Below are 20,097 nucleotides of genomic sequence, written 5' to 3'. Positions count from 1 at the left end.
TTAATATTGTTCTGATTAAATTTGTTATTTTCTTGTCAAAGGGGCTTGTATTGCTTTATTTCTTCCCAGTATTCTCACTCAGTTCTCTGTTGAAATTCTATTCTTCTCTCACTCCTGCCAGGCTATAATATCAAGGGAGATCATCCTCTAGATAATGCTAGCCAAACCCAATTAACCACCCCTCTTAATAAGAGGGCGATGTTACATTTACCTTTTTTTCACATTTTCGTAGGAAGCTTTATTTTTCAAAAATGACGTTTCAGCAAAAGGTCTGTTCAACCTCTCTGCTACTGAAGCATACCAGGATTCTCTCCACTGTGCATGTTGCAAATGTTTTACATTATAACCACCACTCTTACAGAACTTCATATTTGTAGAGTGCCCCCATGTATCATTGATGCATTGCAGTTTCACTGCCATGGACTATATACAGACTTACATATCCAAGAATTTCCGAATGTCTTCTAATACTGTATAACAATGTTGTTATGACTCTAAGTCACAAACTAAGTAACAGAAAAAAGAAAAGCCAAGTTTTGTAATACTTAAAAAGCAGTTAAATTATTAAAGTTATAAATGAAAACATGAGAGGAACTGGCAGTATTATAAAATGAATCCAAACTAGTCCCTATAAAGGTTCAAGAAAGTCCTAAATGAATGAAAAGTTCCTTATAAATTTCAAAAGCAGAAATTCTCTGGTCCTCCAAGAACCATGACATCAAGAATTCCTTCAAATAATTTATAACAAAATAATGAGGTGTTATTTTTCTACTGAAACAAATGTTGTTCCTCTTGAATATTATCTAGGTACAACTTACAACAGGAACACAAAAAAGGCGAATGATTCCAAAATCGAAATGAAACTGCTTTCTCAGTTCTCATACACGGTCTATTGCAACTGTATTTCACAACAGACTCAATGTGACAGAATACATTCATTCTGCATCAAACATGACTATTCATGTGACCTAGGGGAAGTTACTTCAATCCTAGAACTGTTAAATCCCATCAGCCAATAAGAAATGAAGCCAAAGGCTTATTATTAAGATTATTATTAATACCATATATAGCTAATATGCAATCTTATTAACAGATTCAGGACACATAGGCAAAACTAAATATATTCTGTACAATTTACAGCCATGAATAAATATAAGAATTTAATAAAATCGTGTATCAGGAGTTACAAAAAATATAGATATACATAACAATGTAATAATAGTCAAGTGAAGCATTATTTTCACTCTGGACAAAATTCTGGTGTTCAAAATAAATCCAGAAACTACACTGCTCTCTAGAGAATCACCACTTTAATTTGTGCACAATCCTTAGGAAAGAAAACTGACCCCCCCCAAAAAAAAAAAAATAACGGTGACACTGAATACATTTTGGACTTTGTTAACATTGTCAGTATGCTTAAAGCTCTGTGATGTTGTTATCTGGATAGCTGAGGAGTTAATCCTCAAAAATGCCGGCAGGTAGATTAACTCTAGTACTGACCATCAGTACAAGACGCCTGTTAATGAACCATTCCTCCATCTGGAAAGTCAGTTTGGTTGTAACCAAATCACAGACTTTCCAACTAATGAAGTCAGTACCCATGACCAGTGGTGTAACTATATCACCACAGGCCCCTTAGCAAACTGTTTGTACCGGGCCTCAGTGTCACCTATTTTTTTCCTAGCTGGACCAGGCCTCCAAGACGGTCAGGATGCACAGCACGTCTGCACCTGCTACCACTGTTCAGGATCACTTTTCACAAACAGACAATTTCCAGTGAGCACATATTGTACTATTCTTGGCATTATGGTAGTGAACTCCACGTCATCTTTATTGATTTAAATATCAAACTGAGAAATGAGAAGCCAAAAGAAAGCTTTACATGTGGAATAAAACCAACATAGCAAATATTAAATCACATCAGCTATCTTTGTTTTATTATTTTAACATTTGCATCATCCAGCAATATCAGCAAAGCCTGACCAAAGCATTCTTCACGATGTCACGATATTATTGGAGAAAATGTTCCCTAGCAATGGGAATAAGAGGTACCAGATGAAAAACTCTATTGAAACAGAGATGAGACTCTAATTTATTTCAGATACTGTGTGTAGTTAAAAAGCAAGGAAGAAGAAAGACAAGCACAGAAATAAACAATAAGGTTCATGATGCTTGTGTTAACGATGCACTGAGTAGTGTTCAATAAAAACCAAAACAATATTGTATTTCGTTCAGGAAAGAAAGAAGGACCACATATATGTACTTCTCTTGAAAAGAACTATCTGAACTTTTGCAGTTTTAAAATTGTTACAAGTGGTCAAACAATTCAGTCCTTGCTTAAGAAATTTGCAACTGGATATTTTGTTAACAAATATACTTTGAATAAACATTATACATGAAAGTGATGATCATCAAAACATAGTATATCTTATTTGTCTCTGTTCATCCTGTCAGTCTCAAATTTAACTAGAAAATAAAACTAATTGATAAAGCAACAGATCATGGATTGACAAGATGTGATCTTAGAACTGAAGAAAACCTAGGAGCATGCAGAAACTGCTGACTTTGGATGGGTAAGCACTTTCATTACTGTAACACTATTTCTGATCTTTGTATATTTCTTTCATTCTTCCATAGAATTGATAAGATTCGGTGTAATAGCTATAAATTTAGATGCACCAAGACTATCTTATACTAAGCCAGGCATGTGTAGATTCCTCCAGAGTGCTGGGCCAGATAACGATTTTGAAGCCACTCCATATCGTGTAACTGTAACTGCAGGCTGGATGCCCTGAACTCAATGTAAATTTTATTTTCTGTTTAGGCTTGAGTGTTGCTTTTTACTGAATACAGGAAACATTCTTCACTGGTCAGCAAATCTCTAGGACAAATTACAGACAAATATTAATGTTCTTAGGAACAATGTAAATCCAACTGCTTAGTTTAGTAACACCTTAAAGAGATGTAGATACCTTTTTATACTCAGCTGATAAAAGATGGAGAACAGAAATGTAATCTCTGGCCTAAATCTCCACCCATGCTTTTGCTTTAGAAATAAAATAATCCAGGAAAGTTTACAATGGTGCTTCTCTTCTCCCAATAAATGGATCTGATGAAAGCACATTATGGTTACCTATAGTATACCTATGGTAATCAGAAATGACAGAAATGTTTGAGAATCCATGAGTCATTTCCAGAAAAACAAAACAGCATAGATATTAGTTGCCACAACAATGGCATACACCCTCTGGAATATGATTTTAAAAAGTGGCATGTTCATTTCCAACTGTCAGAATATATACAAACTGTTAATAATGGTGAACTTTGGAACTTTTTACCTTCGGAACCAAAATATCAGTACAATCCTGTAATGAACCGAAGGCAGAATTTTGCAGAATCAGATCATGTTGGCCGGACGTCTTACTAGGAGTTACATAATTTTGGATCTCTAAATTGGCTTCAAAGGTGTTTAATCCTAGTGCAAGCGGGGCTTCTGCCAATGAGCATATTCAGGCAGGATACCCTGTAGCACGCCAAGATGGTGTGAAAAAACCTGAACCCAGGCGGAAAAAACATCAAACGATAGGCATGTTGACTAATTAGGGAAGCTAGATCTTCCACTGGGAGGGGCCAATACTTTAGGCGGAAAAATGCTTCATTCTTAGTCGCAAACATGCACAGACCCGTTGGTGAGCTGCTAATTCTCGGGGGAGAGAGAGACGTATTGTCTAGTAAAGCAGGAAGCTTATGTTGAGGAGGGAATTTTAGCTAAAAGCCACTCTGAGACTTAACTCATAAAAAGAAGGGAACTGAACTGGGTAAACAAGCTTCTCAAAGGAAGCTCCCAGGGTGCTGTGAGAGTCGGTGCTGAGATATTCCAGGGTGTACAACATTACGACACCGACAGAATAAGAAGGAAGCCGTGGAGACTTCCAGTGTGTATACAAGAGACACAGTGTATTGAAGGAGGAAGAGGTAGGAAGGAGGAAAGAAGAGAAATTAGATGAGTACTTGGGAAAACTCACTGAACAGAGACTCTCTCACAATAGGACAGTAATTTCTCTATGATGAAGTAAAGAGTAAAGGGCATTTGGTCAACCCGGTCATTATTGTATTATGATATAGTGAGCTGAAGATTTATGTCCATGAAATTCTTGCATTCGTATATTTGATAAAATTGTTATTTATCCAACCTTGAGTTGTTATATGTATTTAGAGAGTCGGAACTGCTGACTGGGGGCTCATGAGTCATTAAATTTTAATGCACACCTTCTGCAGTATTATTTATAATGCCATAGTGGATCAGCATTATTTATAATACAGCAGCGGGGTTGTGACAAATCCTTACAAATAATCAAACCTGGCAGACCAATGTATGCCTTTTATTCTAGTTCTCTGTATAATGTTGAATGGACAAGTCAAACTCTTTTATATATAAAATGATCAGGAAATGTCTCGAGTTCATAATTCTTGTCAGTAAGGACTTTTCATGGTACCAGTGCCTGAAAAAAAATCATCATGGTCATATCAAACTTGAAGGACTAGACTTCCAAAATGTGTTCTATTCACACTAGAACAGCAGAACCCAAAGTGTGAAAAAAGCAGAATAAATTAACAAGCATGCAATAGCGATTGGTTTGCATCCAAATGAAGTTTTAAATAATGTTAAAGTTATTCAGCTATGTAACAAATTAATGTGCACTGAAGCTGGAACTGAACAAAACAAAATAATATTTATGTATAGAGGGTAACTCATTTATTCCATGAGTATTGTCCCTTCTTGTCTTGTTAAGAATAAAATCTAACAATGCATATCATACAAAACAGTCGAGAACAATCACAATTTAGATTAATAATCTTTAGTATACAAACACAAATTCTATTATAATCTATTAGTATCATGTACACATTTATGCAATATTTTCAAAAGCCGATTCCCAGAACTGTACTACTAGAGTTTTTTATATTAGTCTGTTCTTGATTTCATGAATGAAGGTACCCATTTTTCAACTTGGGTTTTCAGTATAGGATTTAATGCTGCTTTTTACTAGATGCAAGTCTTCACTGATTAGCACATCTTCAAGAAACTCCAAGAAAATAATATTAATGAATATTTAATGAATAATTTAATGCAATAACAGCTTAATTAGTGTAGCAATGGTTTGCTCCTGCTAAACAGATATAGAAGGTGCTCTCCTCTTTTCTTTTACTCTTCCTCTCTCCAGAAAAAAATCTTTTTTTCTTCTTTTAATTTATTTTTATGTTTATGAAAAGTATATATATGACTGTGATAATCTATTTTGTTTTGCTTACTAATGGGTTATAAGTTTAGATTCTATCACTGATTATGTATCTTTGGTTTCAAAATATACCTTTTGTTTAAAAAAGTGCCCACTAAAATAAGATTCACTTATTTCAGTACTTGTTTGAACCAGGAAACAAAACCCATTACTGCCTAGGTGCAAACAAAGTATATAACAACAATGCTTTTCGCACTAGTGATCAGCCACTTACCTTACTGCTTTAAGCCAGAGTATGCCAGTAATCTTACTGACTTAAGGTTGATAACCTGGCCCTACATTCAAAGTATGCCAGCAATCTTACTGACTTAAGGTTTATAACCTGGCCCTAGAGCCAGAGTATGCCAGTAATCTTACTGACTTAAGGTTGATAACCTGACCCTACAGCCAGAGTATGCCAGCAATCTTACTGACTTAAGGTTGATAACCTGACCCTACAGCCAGAGTATGCCAGCAATCTTACTGACTTAAGGTTGATAACCTGACCCTACAGCCAGAGTATGCCAGCAATCTTACTGACTTAAGGTTGATAACCTGACCCTACAGCCAGAGTATGCCAGTAATTTTACTGACTTAAGGTTGATAACCTGACCCTACAGCCAGAGTATGCCAGCAATCTTACTGACTTAAGGTTGATAACCTGACCCTACAGCCAGAGTATGCCAGCAATCTTACTGACTAAAGGTTGATAACCTGGCCAGACAGCCAGAGTATGCCAGCAATCTTACTAACTAAAGGTTTATAACCTGGCCAGACAGCCAGAGTATGCCAGCAATCTTACTGACTTAAGGTTTATAACCTGGCCCTACAGCCAGAGTATGCCAGTAATCTTACTGACTTAAGGTTGATAACCTGGCCTTACAGTCAGAAAGATTATGAAACTTGAAATCACATATTGGACTCAAAGAATAAATAAAAAATATACAGATTCTGAACAATACACAGAATGAAGGAAGAAATGTTTGAATAAGGTGAATTTTGATTGGTTTGAATGGGGCAAAGTGTTTTTAAAGTTTAACAACACAGTATGGTTCCAGGATTGGAATCTTGAATTTAAGCTGATGTCATATGTTTAAACAGTTCTGTAACTTAGTAAATAATTAAATTGAAAATATTCAACAAGCAATAATTAGGTGCTATTAGACTAAATTTATATCAAAGGTTTAGTAATAAGATTAATAATAATTATTATGGAATATGCATTTGGCATTATTATCAATAATAAAATTTATAATGTATTGATTACACTTAATTCTTGGTTGAGAGCACTATAACTTCTATTACAGCAAAGGTTGTAAAAGCTTTTTAATCCATACATCCTCAAATACATACATAAACATTTTTGTATCATGTGTCCCTGAATGTGTTTACCCATACACTGGTTATCAGTAATGGACACAAAAGAAGGTATTCACATTATCTAGAGTGTAAACATACTTCTGGTTGAAATCTGGATGTCCCAGAAATATTCATGCAAATTTCTAAAGCTTTTGCATATAATTAAACTTCAAGCAATTGGGCTTGTCAATCAACTGAAACACATGATATTCTGTATATATTGCCAAATGACACAATTCCTGAAGTTGAAGATACATGTGCCAGTTTCTTACATGAAATGGTGCAACATGAGAGTAAATTAGTCTGGTCCTCTGCTGTACAAACTAAAGACACTTAACTAAATATACTGGTAAGTAAACACAATTTGAGAACCAGACTAATACAGAGGCCAAACCTACATCAACACCTGTTAGATGTTCACTTACAAGAGGTGCAAATAATTGGAACCAAAAGAACATTTCATGTACAATGAAATAAGAACTCAAATCTCATGTTGGCATTGGTTATTTATAAGTAAGTACCACGGATGAAAAATTGTAGAGAATCACAATGAACAAAACTATAATGTCAAATTTTTATGCAACTTGCCATATTGCTGGGTTTTTTTCTTCCAACATGGATGCAATGTATGACTATTCCATCCCGATTGATGCATTTTGTACTTGAACTAGTATCATTTACAGTGAATTAATTTTTCATTATTGTGTTCCAGTTTTACTGATTTCCATCTCGCTTCACACAGTGGAATTCAAGAGACAAGAAAAAGTGTTTTACTCCTAGAGAAAACTGACTCCTATCGACTTCCATAAGTTTAAGTTCATACAGAAAAGATTATTTTTAATACAACTTAGAAACATGATAACCATTCAGCAACCCCAATTCAAATTAACCTTTATGGTTCAGGTATTAGCAAAGGATTCAGTGTCAGCCATCATGCTGTGTCTTAGTGAAAAGAGAAAGAGTAACCTGGAGAAAACCACTAACTATGAATGGACAAGCACACACCATGCATACATTGGAATGGGGGATTGTACACTGAACTGGAAAGTTACAAACCGAATGTGCTACCACTTTACAATCAACAGTACAGTAATAAGAGAGTCAACATTAACATTATTTTAACTGAACTTTAAAAGAAAAACAATTTAATTATTGCCTTAAGGAGATTACAATTAATATAATAGATTTATAGTGAAAAACATAAAGTAATAACAAATTGTTATGTATATTGTTTAAATTTCTAACATTGTTCAAGCTTTGAAACAAATATTTCCATCTGTAATATGGAATTTTTCCGTGCTTGAAGATTATTCTCTGAGTTAAGTCAGCATTCTGACCATGGCAACTTTCAGTTTTATTCATGTGATCTATCTGTTAGTAAAATCATGAATCTGAGTAGTGGTCCCCTTCTTATATGGCTACCTATTCTGTACCAGGAAAGTGGCCATATCCTGATTGGTGGCCTTTCCAGAGGAGGACTCTATTTGTGACAAGTATGTGTATATAGTAAGAAAGCTACATATAACCTAGAGCTCAAAATATCTTTATTTGGAAGTAGCATTAATAATTAAAAGGTTCTTCTTGTCTTAAAAAACAGCCTTTTTCAAGGTAACATATTTAATAGTTCTTATTGTTTGGTGTGAAATGTGAGTAGTGGGGTATTGTTGGCATGCACATTGCAAAACCGTTAAAAATGTTTTTTAAATCTTGGTACATACATTGCTTCATATTTCAAATAATTCTCTTTCCATATACTCCATTTTCCCACTGCTGCAGAATATTCTCCTTATCTGTTAAAATGTTATTTATCAGAGTCTTCCCAGCAAAACCATTTTCAGCAGGAACTCTTGAACTATCTCCATTATTGTCAAGTCTAATAACGTTTAAAGTTTACTCTTTCTTCTAAAGTATTAATTTTCCATTTACATGATGGCATGTTAAAGTTTTGCAACGATTTAATCCCATGTTGCTAATTGTTCAGTACTGCAACTTATTTATACAGACCAAACTTTGTGGAGATGAAATGCTTTGTTTATAAAGGAAGTGATACATGTACTGTCAAGTAATTTTTCAGTCTTTGTCTGGTACCCTGTTTTGTTCAAAGTTAATTTCTCTCTGTGGTGTTAATCCATAAAATCTATTTGTAGCCTGTGCTTTCCATGTTAGGATCTTGACAATTATGTCCATCATAATCATCAGAGAAAAAACTCAGCATCTGTGAAAAGCCCAGAACTCTATCAGAACATTGCTGACCTCATTTCCTGTAAACATCAGCATTAATGGTACAATATTAACCTTTGTGGTACAGTCATGTACTTTGCCCAACACTTCTTTTAGTAATGAAAACCTGACATCAGGAAACAGACATTGGGAAAGATAACTGGATCGCTTACCTTACCATATGAATTAAATATTGGTTCTGGACATAGGTTAATAATAAAATGTGGCCGCTTGTGAGGGGTAATTTTTTACATTTTTACAATATATTGGCTGCTGGTCGCATTAGAGGGTTGGCCTTTCTTGAGGGGTACTTTTGAACACAAACTCATCAGTGCCATGGATGTAAAAAATGGCCATCATATAATGCACCAGTATATCAGGGTCTATGTTATTTTTTCTACTTATTAATCTGAATCAATAACACAGACCCAGACAAGCTGACAGTGATAAACCTAAATCTATGCATTTTGCTGCTGATTTGACTTATAAGTGAAAATCTAAGGTAAAACGAAAGTACTGCATACTGGGAATTTTAAGTGTCTGATAAAATGTTGAATATTAGGAAATCTCAAGATCCTTTTTGGCTAAAACCTGCCAAGTCAAAATCATAATCATCTTTTTGAACAAAATTCACTAATTTGCAAATAATTAGAATGTTATTAAGTAATAGTGTATAAAATTGACATTATTTTCTTAAATAAAAGTCCATGTTATGGAGATGTGAAGAAATAAAAGTCCTTCGTCAGAGAGCTCTTATAGACACACAATTCCTTGTCTTTATCTTCAACATCGATACTGTTCACCTGCAGAATAAAAAACAGAAAATAACTAAACAAAAATACAATAGTAGATATGCCCTCTAAAAGCCCTCAGAGTTCCCAGAAAATGTAGGACAGCATCTTTGCTAGCAAATGTTCCTATATGCTAACCCTATTTGCACCTCAAACTGCTTTGGGTCTGTTAATTTTATTCGATGTGGCAGCATAACACTGCATCCAAATCAACATATTCAAATCTGAGCACTGTTCCTACATGATTGAGGGAAGGGAAGCATATAAATGGAACGGATTCCTAAATAAGTAATTTTCCACAGCTGGTCGGTGTTTTGTACAAATACATAATTTCCCACAAATAATCCTGTAATAGCTTCTATCTGGAAAATAGTAATATTGTCAATGTTAAACTTTAAAAAAAAGTATTTATATTTCAATTGTGTTTATCATTTTTGGCTGACATACAAAGCAAATGTCTTACATGCTATTGGTTAGTTGGCATTACATACCAAGGGAGGCAACTAAAAATCCAATAGATGTCACTAGGATAAAGCACATAAATATATGATCAATCCACCAAGGTAAAGACAGGGTAGGAGAGGGAGGCAAAACAATAGTTGCTGCTCTTTTAGATAAGTGAATGAAGTGTATTTGCCAAAGTCTAGTGGATCTCCTTATTAATTAGTGCCAACAAAATATGACATTCTTTTAAAGAAAAATTATCATTTTATATAATCATAGAAACTCTGCTTTTAACATCAAACCAATAAGCTTCTAATCATGAAAATTGTATCCATAAGTGCATATAAAAAAAATTCCCCATTGATTTTGCATTTAATTTTGAGTTACTAGAATAAAACTAACACAATGGCAGCTGGACTGTGGTATCTCAAAAGATTACTTTACAGTGCCACATCTCTTTGATTTTTAAAGAGTATAGAACTAGTTTTCAATGGCAAATCAATTCTGTGTAAGGGTTAATTGTGGCTGTTTATGTTTTATTATCCCCAAAATTGGTAGTCCTAGTGAAAAGATAGCAGAAAAAATTTCAGGCAGCAGGTTAATTAATTATTATGAAAACATGCAGTCTGAAATTTAGTCAGCAATACATAACTCAATTATTTAGAATTTATTTTGTGATCCGATTTCATTCTATATTTATCACAGTACAAGATGCCCAAAGTGCACATACAATTACTCACCGGCATGACACCTAGCTATTAGCCAAGAGCAAACACAGTTGGCCTGGAGATCTGAGCTAGTACAGTCAAACCCGGTTATCTTGATTACGTCGGGGGTGTAAAAAAATCGTCGACATAACCGGGTCCCGAGATATCCGGGTTCATAAAAACCGGTAATTTTAAAAATGTCCTTGAGCATTACTCCTGTCTCTTGCTGGTGTTTACTGGAATCCCCTCCCACTGCATGTTACAATAAAATAAACAAAACGCTTAATTGATAATAAAATGAAATGAACTAACCTGGTGTTGTTATCATTTATTCCTTTTTTATCATCATAAGTAATTTATTAAAGAAAAAATATATCTATGAACTCCTTATATCACACGTAGCGTATGCATCCATTACTGTAGTGTGCATCACTTATGTCAGATAACACACGACGCATTTTTATAATTGATGTGAATATTGAAAAACAAATCATGTTTGGTTGTACTCAGAGGTTTGAATATGTTATCAGATTGAAAAATGGATCAAAGAAAATCACAAACGAGAGAGTGAGAGAGAAACATCCACCGATTGCTTTCAGGCACCCGCCATTCATGCATAACGCGGTGTTAGGTGCAAAATAACCAAGATTGTATTATATCCAGGTTAATATATGACAGTATCTCGCAGATAAAGATCAATAAATGTTTTTGAAAATACATGTACATGTACATGTACATTGACTGTGAGTGTTTTAAAACCGTGTGTGGAGAGAGTGCATCTGTTTCAGATGTGGCTGTTAAGGAATGGCATAAAGAAGTTTTGCCAAAAATCTTAGACAAGTTCAAGCCATGCGATATATACAATGCTGATGAAATGGGGCTATTTTGGCAATGTCTGCCTAACAAGACGATGGATTTCAAAGGAAACAAATGCCATGGAGGAAAAAAATCCAAAGAGAGAGTAACTTTGCTTTTGGCCGGAAATATGGATGGAAGTGACAAGATCAAGCCATTAATAATAGGAAAATCAGAAAATCCAAGCTGCTTCAAAAACCTGAATAGGTCTTCTCTCCCCGTTGACTATAAAAGCCAGTCAAATAGCTGGATGACAGGTGATATCTTTACCAGCTGGTTACGCAAGTTAGATCGCCACTTACAGTTTGAAAAACGAAAGATCGCATTGATAATAGACAACTGCCGTGCTCACCCACGTGTAGAAGGGTTACAAGCAATCACAGTGTATTTTCTTCCTCCCAATGCTACCAGTAAGCTTCAGCCACTCGACCAAGGAATAATTCAGGCTTTTAAAATCCATTATCGGAAAGCTTTAGTTTGCAATTATTTGCTTGCAGTTGAGGAAAAGCGATCCTATAAACCAACTCTGCTAGACGCCATCATGTATGCCCGTGCAGCTTGGAACAGTGTATCGCCGAAAACCATTCAAAACTGCTGGTTCCATTGTATTTTTCCGGAAATTTCTGATGAAGAATTTCACCAGCAGTGTTTAATTGCACAAGAAATTAAAGAGCCTCAATCAGAAATAGGTCTTGAAGCGATGGCTGATGAGATTGCGGACTCCATAGGCATTGCTCGGGATGAATTTTCTAATTATGTTCACGTGGATGATGATGCCAATGCCTATGGTGAACTTACTGATGAGGAAATAATCCAATCGGTGACAACGAAGCAGATACAATCATGCAAGCAAGATGATGATGATGATGATGATGATCAGCCTATCACTATCCCAAGCTACAGTGAAATGGCTGAATGCATTAAAAAAATGAAATTGTTTGTGGCAAGTGTCGACGGTGCCGAGCACATGTATGAAAACGTAAGTGCTTTTGAATCGTTCGTTACAAATCAGCACCGGAGTAAACAAAAGCAGACTGATATTACTTCATATTTTCTACAAAAATAATGTAGTGCACATTATGATATGTTTATGTACTTGTGTGTTTTATAGATGTATAGATTCAAAGTGAAAAAAGTATTCATTTTTTTATTCATATATAGTATGCGTTTATTGTACATGTACATGTAGGTAATTTTACCGTATATTTTTGTGTTTTCGTAAAATAAAGTTACATTGTAATTTGTACACACTCTTGTCTTTGTGAATCCTTGAATATTTTATGTAGTGAACATGATATATTCTTAATAAACTAATCGATTAAGCTACTCTTACGAACCAAAAATAGAAAGAATATGAAATAAACATGTGACTACTGCCGTAACGGACCAAAATTGTGCCTGAAAATCGATCGCTTTTGCTGACTATTTCTTGTACAATTTCTGTGAGATTGACGTTAAAAAGTTGCATTTCGTCGAATTAAGCGGGTCCACATGTTACTTCGGACCGAAACTTATGCCCGACATAACCGGGTTATCGACTTAACAGAGGTCGAGATAAGCGGGTAAAAAATAGCATAACAAAGAAGAATTTTTTCGGGACCGGACCAAAATGCTCGACATAAGCGGGTTGTCGAGATAACCGAGGTCGAGATAAGTGGGTTTGACTGTAAATTGAATTGGCATAAATTATTAAGCATCACCTGTCTTCTCTGCAGAAGCATCTTAAAATTCTGCTGATTATTTATTAAAACAATTATCTGAAGCCTTTTCGATATTTGTATAGTATATTCATTAGTATTACATGGCAGAAATGCATTATTTTTCCTAAAATTCACATTGCCTTTCTTCCATGTTTTTGTCAAATTATGTAATCTCTGACATATAAATCTCCTTTTCTGAATTATTTCATACAAATGTAGGTCATGTTAACATTTTATTACATATATGATAAGGATCATAGTTTATTTTAATCTTGGACTTTTTATATTCTTTAACACTCACCATTGTTAATGATTTTACACATGGACTTCCAGCATGCTTTAACATTGACAAGTGTAATCATCGACAAGTGGATCAGTGCACACAGTATACTTATGCACTCTATTACTATACAAGTTTTATCAAGTAGACTGAAGGTGAATAAAGGGTTCGTGTTACTATTGCATAAAAAGATCAGAACCAATCTACAAATGGGTTAACAAACAACAGATCAGAACCAGTCTAGAAATGGGTTAACAAACAACAGATCAGAACCAATCTAGAAATGGGTTAACAAACAACAGAGGATATATTAATTAATAGTAAAATATAAAACTAATTTGAGTGATTTCTTGGATGAAGTCATCTTTGTAATGGCCACCATACCTGGCCTTCACATGCAGATGCTTTTTATCTAATTTTATCAAATTCTGTTGGGCTGTTCTGACAAGTCATTTAAAGTATTTTTCTTCTGTCACAGTGGCCAGGATGCTCTTTGTCAAAAATGGCCAATATCTGTTAAGCATGTTAGAAATGAAGTTGTGTATTGTTTTCTTTTATTTTTAGTAATGCCCACCATATTGACTGGCAGATCAAAACCATCTATACAACATGAAAGGCCTTCAAGCCAGGATGTCTTCTGCAAAATTCAGTTGAAATGGGTCCAGTGGTTTTTGAAAAAGTTACAAATAACAACAGCTGATGGCTGGTGCATATAATAAACTCACTGGACCTTACAGCCGCATGAACTTACGAAAAGGGCATGTTTCTTCGAAAAATGATGCAGTCAAGTAATGTTATCATATCTATATATATATATATATATATATATATATATATATATATATATATATATATAAAATCACATATGATTATTCTTCATGATAGATATCCTACACTTATTGTATATTAAAAGAAGAGACATGTCTCTCTGCCTTATGTCATTTCTTGCCACACTCACCTTTTTAATTATTTCCTCCAGGTGGCACTCATAAACAAGTTTACAAATGTGACTCGCCAAGACTTGAATAAAGTAAGAACCATGGAATGTGGAGTAACCTGAAATAATAATAATAATAATAATAATGAAATTAATAATAATTATAATAATATCAATAATAATGATGGCAAACCCCACATTTTTTATTACACATCCCCCTCCTGCCAGACCATGACAATCTAGAAGTCTGTACTTATATATCATCCTACTACAGTAACAAATGCATTTTTAAAACAATTTTTCACAAATATTATTTTAATGATGACATTTGTGTATTTCATGTTTAATCCCCTACCAACTCTTACACAAAATGAATGTCTGGAGGGTAACAGAAATCCACACTCCACTTGCTGAAATTATCACAGAGACAAACCATTTAGAAAACAGAAATCCACACTTCAATTAGAGAAGTTATCACAGAGACAAACTATTTAAGCAAACAGAAATCCACACTCCAGTTACAGAAGTTATCAATAAGACAAACCATTTAGCAAACAGAAATCCACACTCCACTTGCAGAAGTTATCTCAGAGACAAACTATTTAGCAAACAGAAATCCACACTTCAATTAGAGAAGTTATCACAGAGACAAACTATTTAGCAAACAGAAATCCACACTCCACTTGCAGAAGTTATCTCAGAGAAAAACCATTTAGCAAACAGAAATCCACACTCCACTTTCAGAAGTTATCACAGAGACAAACTATTTGGCAAACAGAAATCCAAACATACACACTCCACTTGCAAACAGAAATACAAACTCCACTTGCAAAAGTTATCTCAGAGACAAACTATTTAGCAAACAGAAATCCACACTTCACTTAGAGAAGTTATCACAGAGACAAACTATTTAAGCAAACAGAAATCTAAACTCCACTTGCAGAAGTTATAACAGAGACAAACTATTTAGCAAACAGAAATCCACACTCCACTTGCAGAAGTTATCACAGAGATGAACTATTTAGCCAACAGAAATCCACACTCCACTTGCAGAAGTTATAACAGAGACAAACTATTTAGCAAACAGAAATCCACACTCCACTTGCAGAAGTTATCACAGAGACGAACTATTAAGCAAACAGAAATCCACACTACCCTTGCAGAAGTTATAACAGAGACAAACTATTTAGCCAACAGAAATCCACACTCCACTTGCAGAAGTTATCACAGCGACAAACTATTTAGCCAACAGAAATCCACACTCCACTTGCAGAAGTTATAACAGAGACAAACTATTTAGCAAACTGAAATCCACACTCCACTTGCAGAAGTTATCACAGAGACAAACTATTTAGCGAACAGCTATAGGAATACCTCAGGAAGAGAGACTTGGGGGAGTATGTAGCATTGTGAAGAGTGCCTGACACCTGTATGTGGAGCTGCAAGGGGCTGATATGAAGTATATAGGGACACTGATAACTGAAACTCGATAAGCCTGATCCTGCAGATTGCTATGGTAACAAACATCAGCTGATACTCCATACATGCACCGTAGGAAGCAGGAATGAGGTATATGGGCATAATAGTTGAGTACATTTAAGTACTGACACAAATTGGGGGTCAAAAGCAAAGTTGTGAAAGCATGATACTTGGCACTGGCCCAAACAAAGTGAAGGGAGCTCTGTGACTATGGAACAGGGCGACTGTAATGAAGGCCCCCAATTTAAGGAAATGTAAGGATAAAGATAATAATGATTGATAATGCAATAGCATGGAAAATGCATGAACTAAGTTTCGAACTGCATGATAATCGTGATGTGCCTAAAGCTATCAATATTAGATATATGTATTTGATAACCAGTTGGGAATTCACATGTCCACTAATAGAAGATACAGCTGAAATGACAATGTAGCAAAGGATGTGAAAATGAATGACTGGCAAGAACAGCCAGCTATACAACGTCTCTGATGTGTTCCAAATTTGTATGATGGTATCACTAAGTAAAGAAGCGGAATAGTGCCTTAATTGACACAAGTGTGCACCGACAAGTGAGGCACACACTGTGATATATGCCTCAACACAAAGAGTGCACCTGAATATATATACAAGATACATTAAAGGACCATTGACCCAAGGCTGGATCAGATGATACAGAATTCCAGCCTTAGCAGCACTGGTATCTGCTGCAATGTGGCAGGTATGTACATTATAGTGATGTGAATCATAACCTAACCTGAGCAAAACAGCCTCATTGGTAGTGATAAGGATAGTAGTTCTACTTAAGGCGCGAGCATTGTCCACGAGAAACAGTGGATCACAAAGGCAAGCTCCAGCTAATATCTGAATACAATGGAATTTCCTCTTCACCTGGAAAGGACAAACAAGGACATCATAGGTCATATCATTAATATGATATCCACACCTTGATGGAAAATGTCATTCTTAGATGCTCTACAGAGTGAATAGGCGTTTATCCATATGAAATATCATGTCTGGCATACACTGACTGTTTGTTGCCGAAATAATGGGCTCCATGAAATAGCATATTATCCACACTGCAACAAAGCAAATGAGACCAGTGTACAATTAGTCTGACACAACCATGAGTTCCGAAGGATTGATATGTTGACATTAGCATTAAATGGGGTATTTTTTTCTTTTTTTGAATCACATCTCGAATCCTCAGGCAGTTGCATGTGGCATTTGTCTGCAATGCTCAAACTGTAGATTCACCATATCGCAAGAATCCAAGAAATGCCACTAGACACATGCACTGCAGCAACAAGTCCACAGTCTGTTAACTCCCTCTCGCAACATAGGTTTGACAACTGCACCACCATCCTGTATGTAATAGGGAATCTGGACTTACTATGATATTTTGTTCATTTTTTATCCCACAAAGTATACTCTGTAACCTCTCTGACTCCTGAAATAGTTACTTTGACCAGACTGTATGTAATGGAATATAATTCCTGCAAGGTACAGCTTAATTGTGGAATACTGCAGCTGCAGGCTGGTGTGACAGCCTATGACGAAATAAATCAAAACATCTGAGAGTTCATGTAAAGAGTATGAATGAGCAACAATGCCTGACGTTGCCAAACATTTCAACAAACAACTGAAGCCAGTTCTGTACACTGACCTAGTTAACATACATAGAAAAACACAAATGCCTGCACATGTTGTCTATAAATAGCATGAATTCTGAAGTCAGGGGGCACACAATAACCAGAAATGTTTGTATTCCATGTCACAGAATGTCAGTGGGAAACTGAAGTGCTGTTAAGTCGGTCACATCTTAAGTGAACCCATAAGAAGTCCTCTTCAATGAACTGATATGAAGTGCAGTGCCATATATGGACAGCTCTGTTGGTCAGTGCACCCACGAGACCGCCAAACTGTGCACACAATATCCAGAAACATCTGTATTCCATGTCACAGAATGCCAGTGGGAGATTGAAGTGTTGTAAGAGAGTCACGTCTTCAATGAACCCACACGAAATGCTCTTCAATGAACCATATAAAGAGCAGTGCCATATGATATGGACGGCTCTATCGGTCTGTGCACCCACGAGACTGCCGAACTGTGCACACAATATCCAGAAATGCTTGCATTCACATGTGGAAGAATGTGTTGAAAGAAGATCATGTCTTCAATGAACCCATATAAAGTGCAGTGCCTGCATGATGTGGACGGCTGTATGGATTTGTGCACCAATGAAACCTAAAATCAGAAAAAATTGGAAAGCAGAACCAGGCAGTAGAAAGTGCTATAGTAATGTGTAGAAAAAAACAAAACTGAAGTCAGCACTGAATTACAAACTAGTAATTCAGGTGGATGTATTCTAAAGACATCAGACTGCAACCTACCTAAGACCCAAATAGGGACTGTCTGATAGACCCTGCTTAGCACCCTCTATTGCTGCCCCAATCATAGAACTATGAGTCTTGAATAATTGAGGATTAAAACCACAAAGAGCAATGTGGGCAAGGATTGGTTGAACTCCTGTATAGTTATGGGCAACTCTTTCACAGGTAAGAAAGAGTGGTTCCATATGAGAACCCAACATTTGTAAATATTAAAGCAGCGCATGGCCAGGGCTCTGGTCTTGTAAATTGGGGGGTGGGGTGGGGGTGTTTATGACACTTAAGGCAATAAAGGGTACCCTTGGAGTGTTTTAATGCTTAAACTCAACAACTAAACCATTGTCACTGATCTGAACCTGAGAGAACTGAAGTTAAGTTTGGGATTCTGCAACCAAGTTATCTTACTGTCATTCCCCAACTCACAGGAATGCTCAAAATGCAAGTTGAAAAATAGACTTAAATAGAACTACACAGAAGGCATTGTGAGTCAATCATGGCAGGCCTTTTCCAAAGACAAGGAAAAGTCCTGAACTGTAAGCCTCCATTGAACATGGAATAGTAAAATGAAACAATACTACTCCTTGTCTATTAATGTTGGTAGTTCTGGGTCCTGTTTTGGGATTTCTTATGCATAGGTTGGGTCGGAAAACTGGGTACTTTTTCACATCCAGGCATTTTCAATGCATAGTTACAACCTCCTTGGTGATCTTGTGATATGGCCGAAAGTAGGTCGCTAAGCCAGTGGCATCATCCTGGAAGAATCTGTGGACCTTCTTGAATTTGTTAGTGACAATTTGGCGCACTATCTCCATGAATGGCAAGGACTCCGCCACGTATCCATTGATTGTTTTGACGAAATTTGCAGTTAGCTCAAACGCCAAATAGGTCTGAGATTATGTTGTGACCATCACAGAAGGGGTGGAAGTTGTCTTCCTCTAGCGCTGCACTGTTATCAAGGATGGGGCCATATTCGGCAGCAATGATTCTACATGACTATAGAATAGTGTGTCCTGCGGATCCGTGCTTCCCTCGTGCCAATATGTTTTTAGTCCATCAAGGAGTGATTACTTTTGGCTAACATAACCGCCATATTTTTGCAGTGCCACCAGCACATACCTGTCAAACCATGAGGCTCTCCCAGACTCCATGAAGACTGTGAAGGTGTTGTACCTTGCGGTGATATGGCAGTTGTTGTGGAATATTGTGTCAATATGGCGATAGATGATTGTAATTCGGCTAAAGTTTGCTTGACAGCTGCCATGTCTGACATGTTTAGAACATGTGGTGTATCAGCTGCTTGCAGGTTACATGACGATGCTGTTTGAAAACATGAAACACCCATCTGGTCACGTAATGATGCTCTTGAACACGAAGAAACAGCCGTCAGCTGCACATTATCTCTGTACAGTTGAAGAAGATTCCAATTGAAACTAAGACCTTGAAGTTCTTCTCAGCTAACTGTTTAACCAATTTTTGATGCAGTCCCATGTTTTGGAATGTCCACCCAAGTTGAATTTGTTGCAGTGATAGCGCCCTGGTTAAATTATGTACTGGTAACGCTGGCCAAACAATTAACAATTTGTCTTGATCTATGAGAAGCCATTGTGAGTTGAATAAACATGATTCCCAAATGATGGAAAGTAACATGTGGTATCAG

The 20,097-nt window shown here is 36.0% G+C and overlaps 1 protein-coding gene across 4 annotated transcripts in view; it reads right to left on the bottom strand.

The window, feature by feature from the left end:
* Positions 1 to 2,080: 2,080 nt before the first annotated feature.
* Positions 2,081 to 20,097, bottom strand: part of LOC149782291 (caspase-6-like) — a 63,685-nt gene continuing 45,668 nt past the window's right edge. For 3 of the 4 annotated variants that reach the window (XM_089933672.1, XM_089933673.1, XM_089933674.1), the window contains exons 8-9: positions 14,594 to 14,691; positions 2,081 to 9,661 (exon numbers count right to left, since the gene is read on the bottom strand). In XM_089933672.1, the coding sequence (XP_089789798.1) occupies positions 9,569 to 9,661; positions 14,594 to 14,691 (191 nt within the window). In that variant the 3' untranslated portion in view covers positions 2,081 to 9,568. Of the gene's footprint in view, positions 9,662 to 10,829; positions 10,890 to 14,593; positions 14,692 to 20,097 lie in introns of those variants that run through there. The other variant, XM_089933675.1, reaches the window with a different exon arrangement.

This window comes from Sinohyriopsis cumingii, chromosome 15 (assembly GCF_028554795.1).
Source record: "Sinohyriopsis cumingii isolate HCF-2022 chromosome 15, ASM2855479v2, whole genome shotgun sequence".
In the NCBI taxonomy this organism is placed as follows: domain Eukaryota; kingdom Metazoa; phylum Mollusca; class Bivalvia; order Unionida; family Unionidae; genus Sinohyriopsis; species Sinohyriopsis cumingii.
This window is presented reverse-complemented; position numbering and strand designations above follow the sequence as displayed.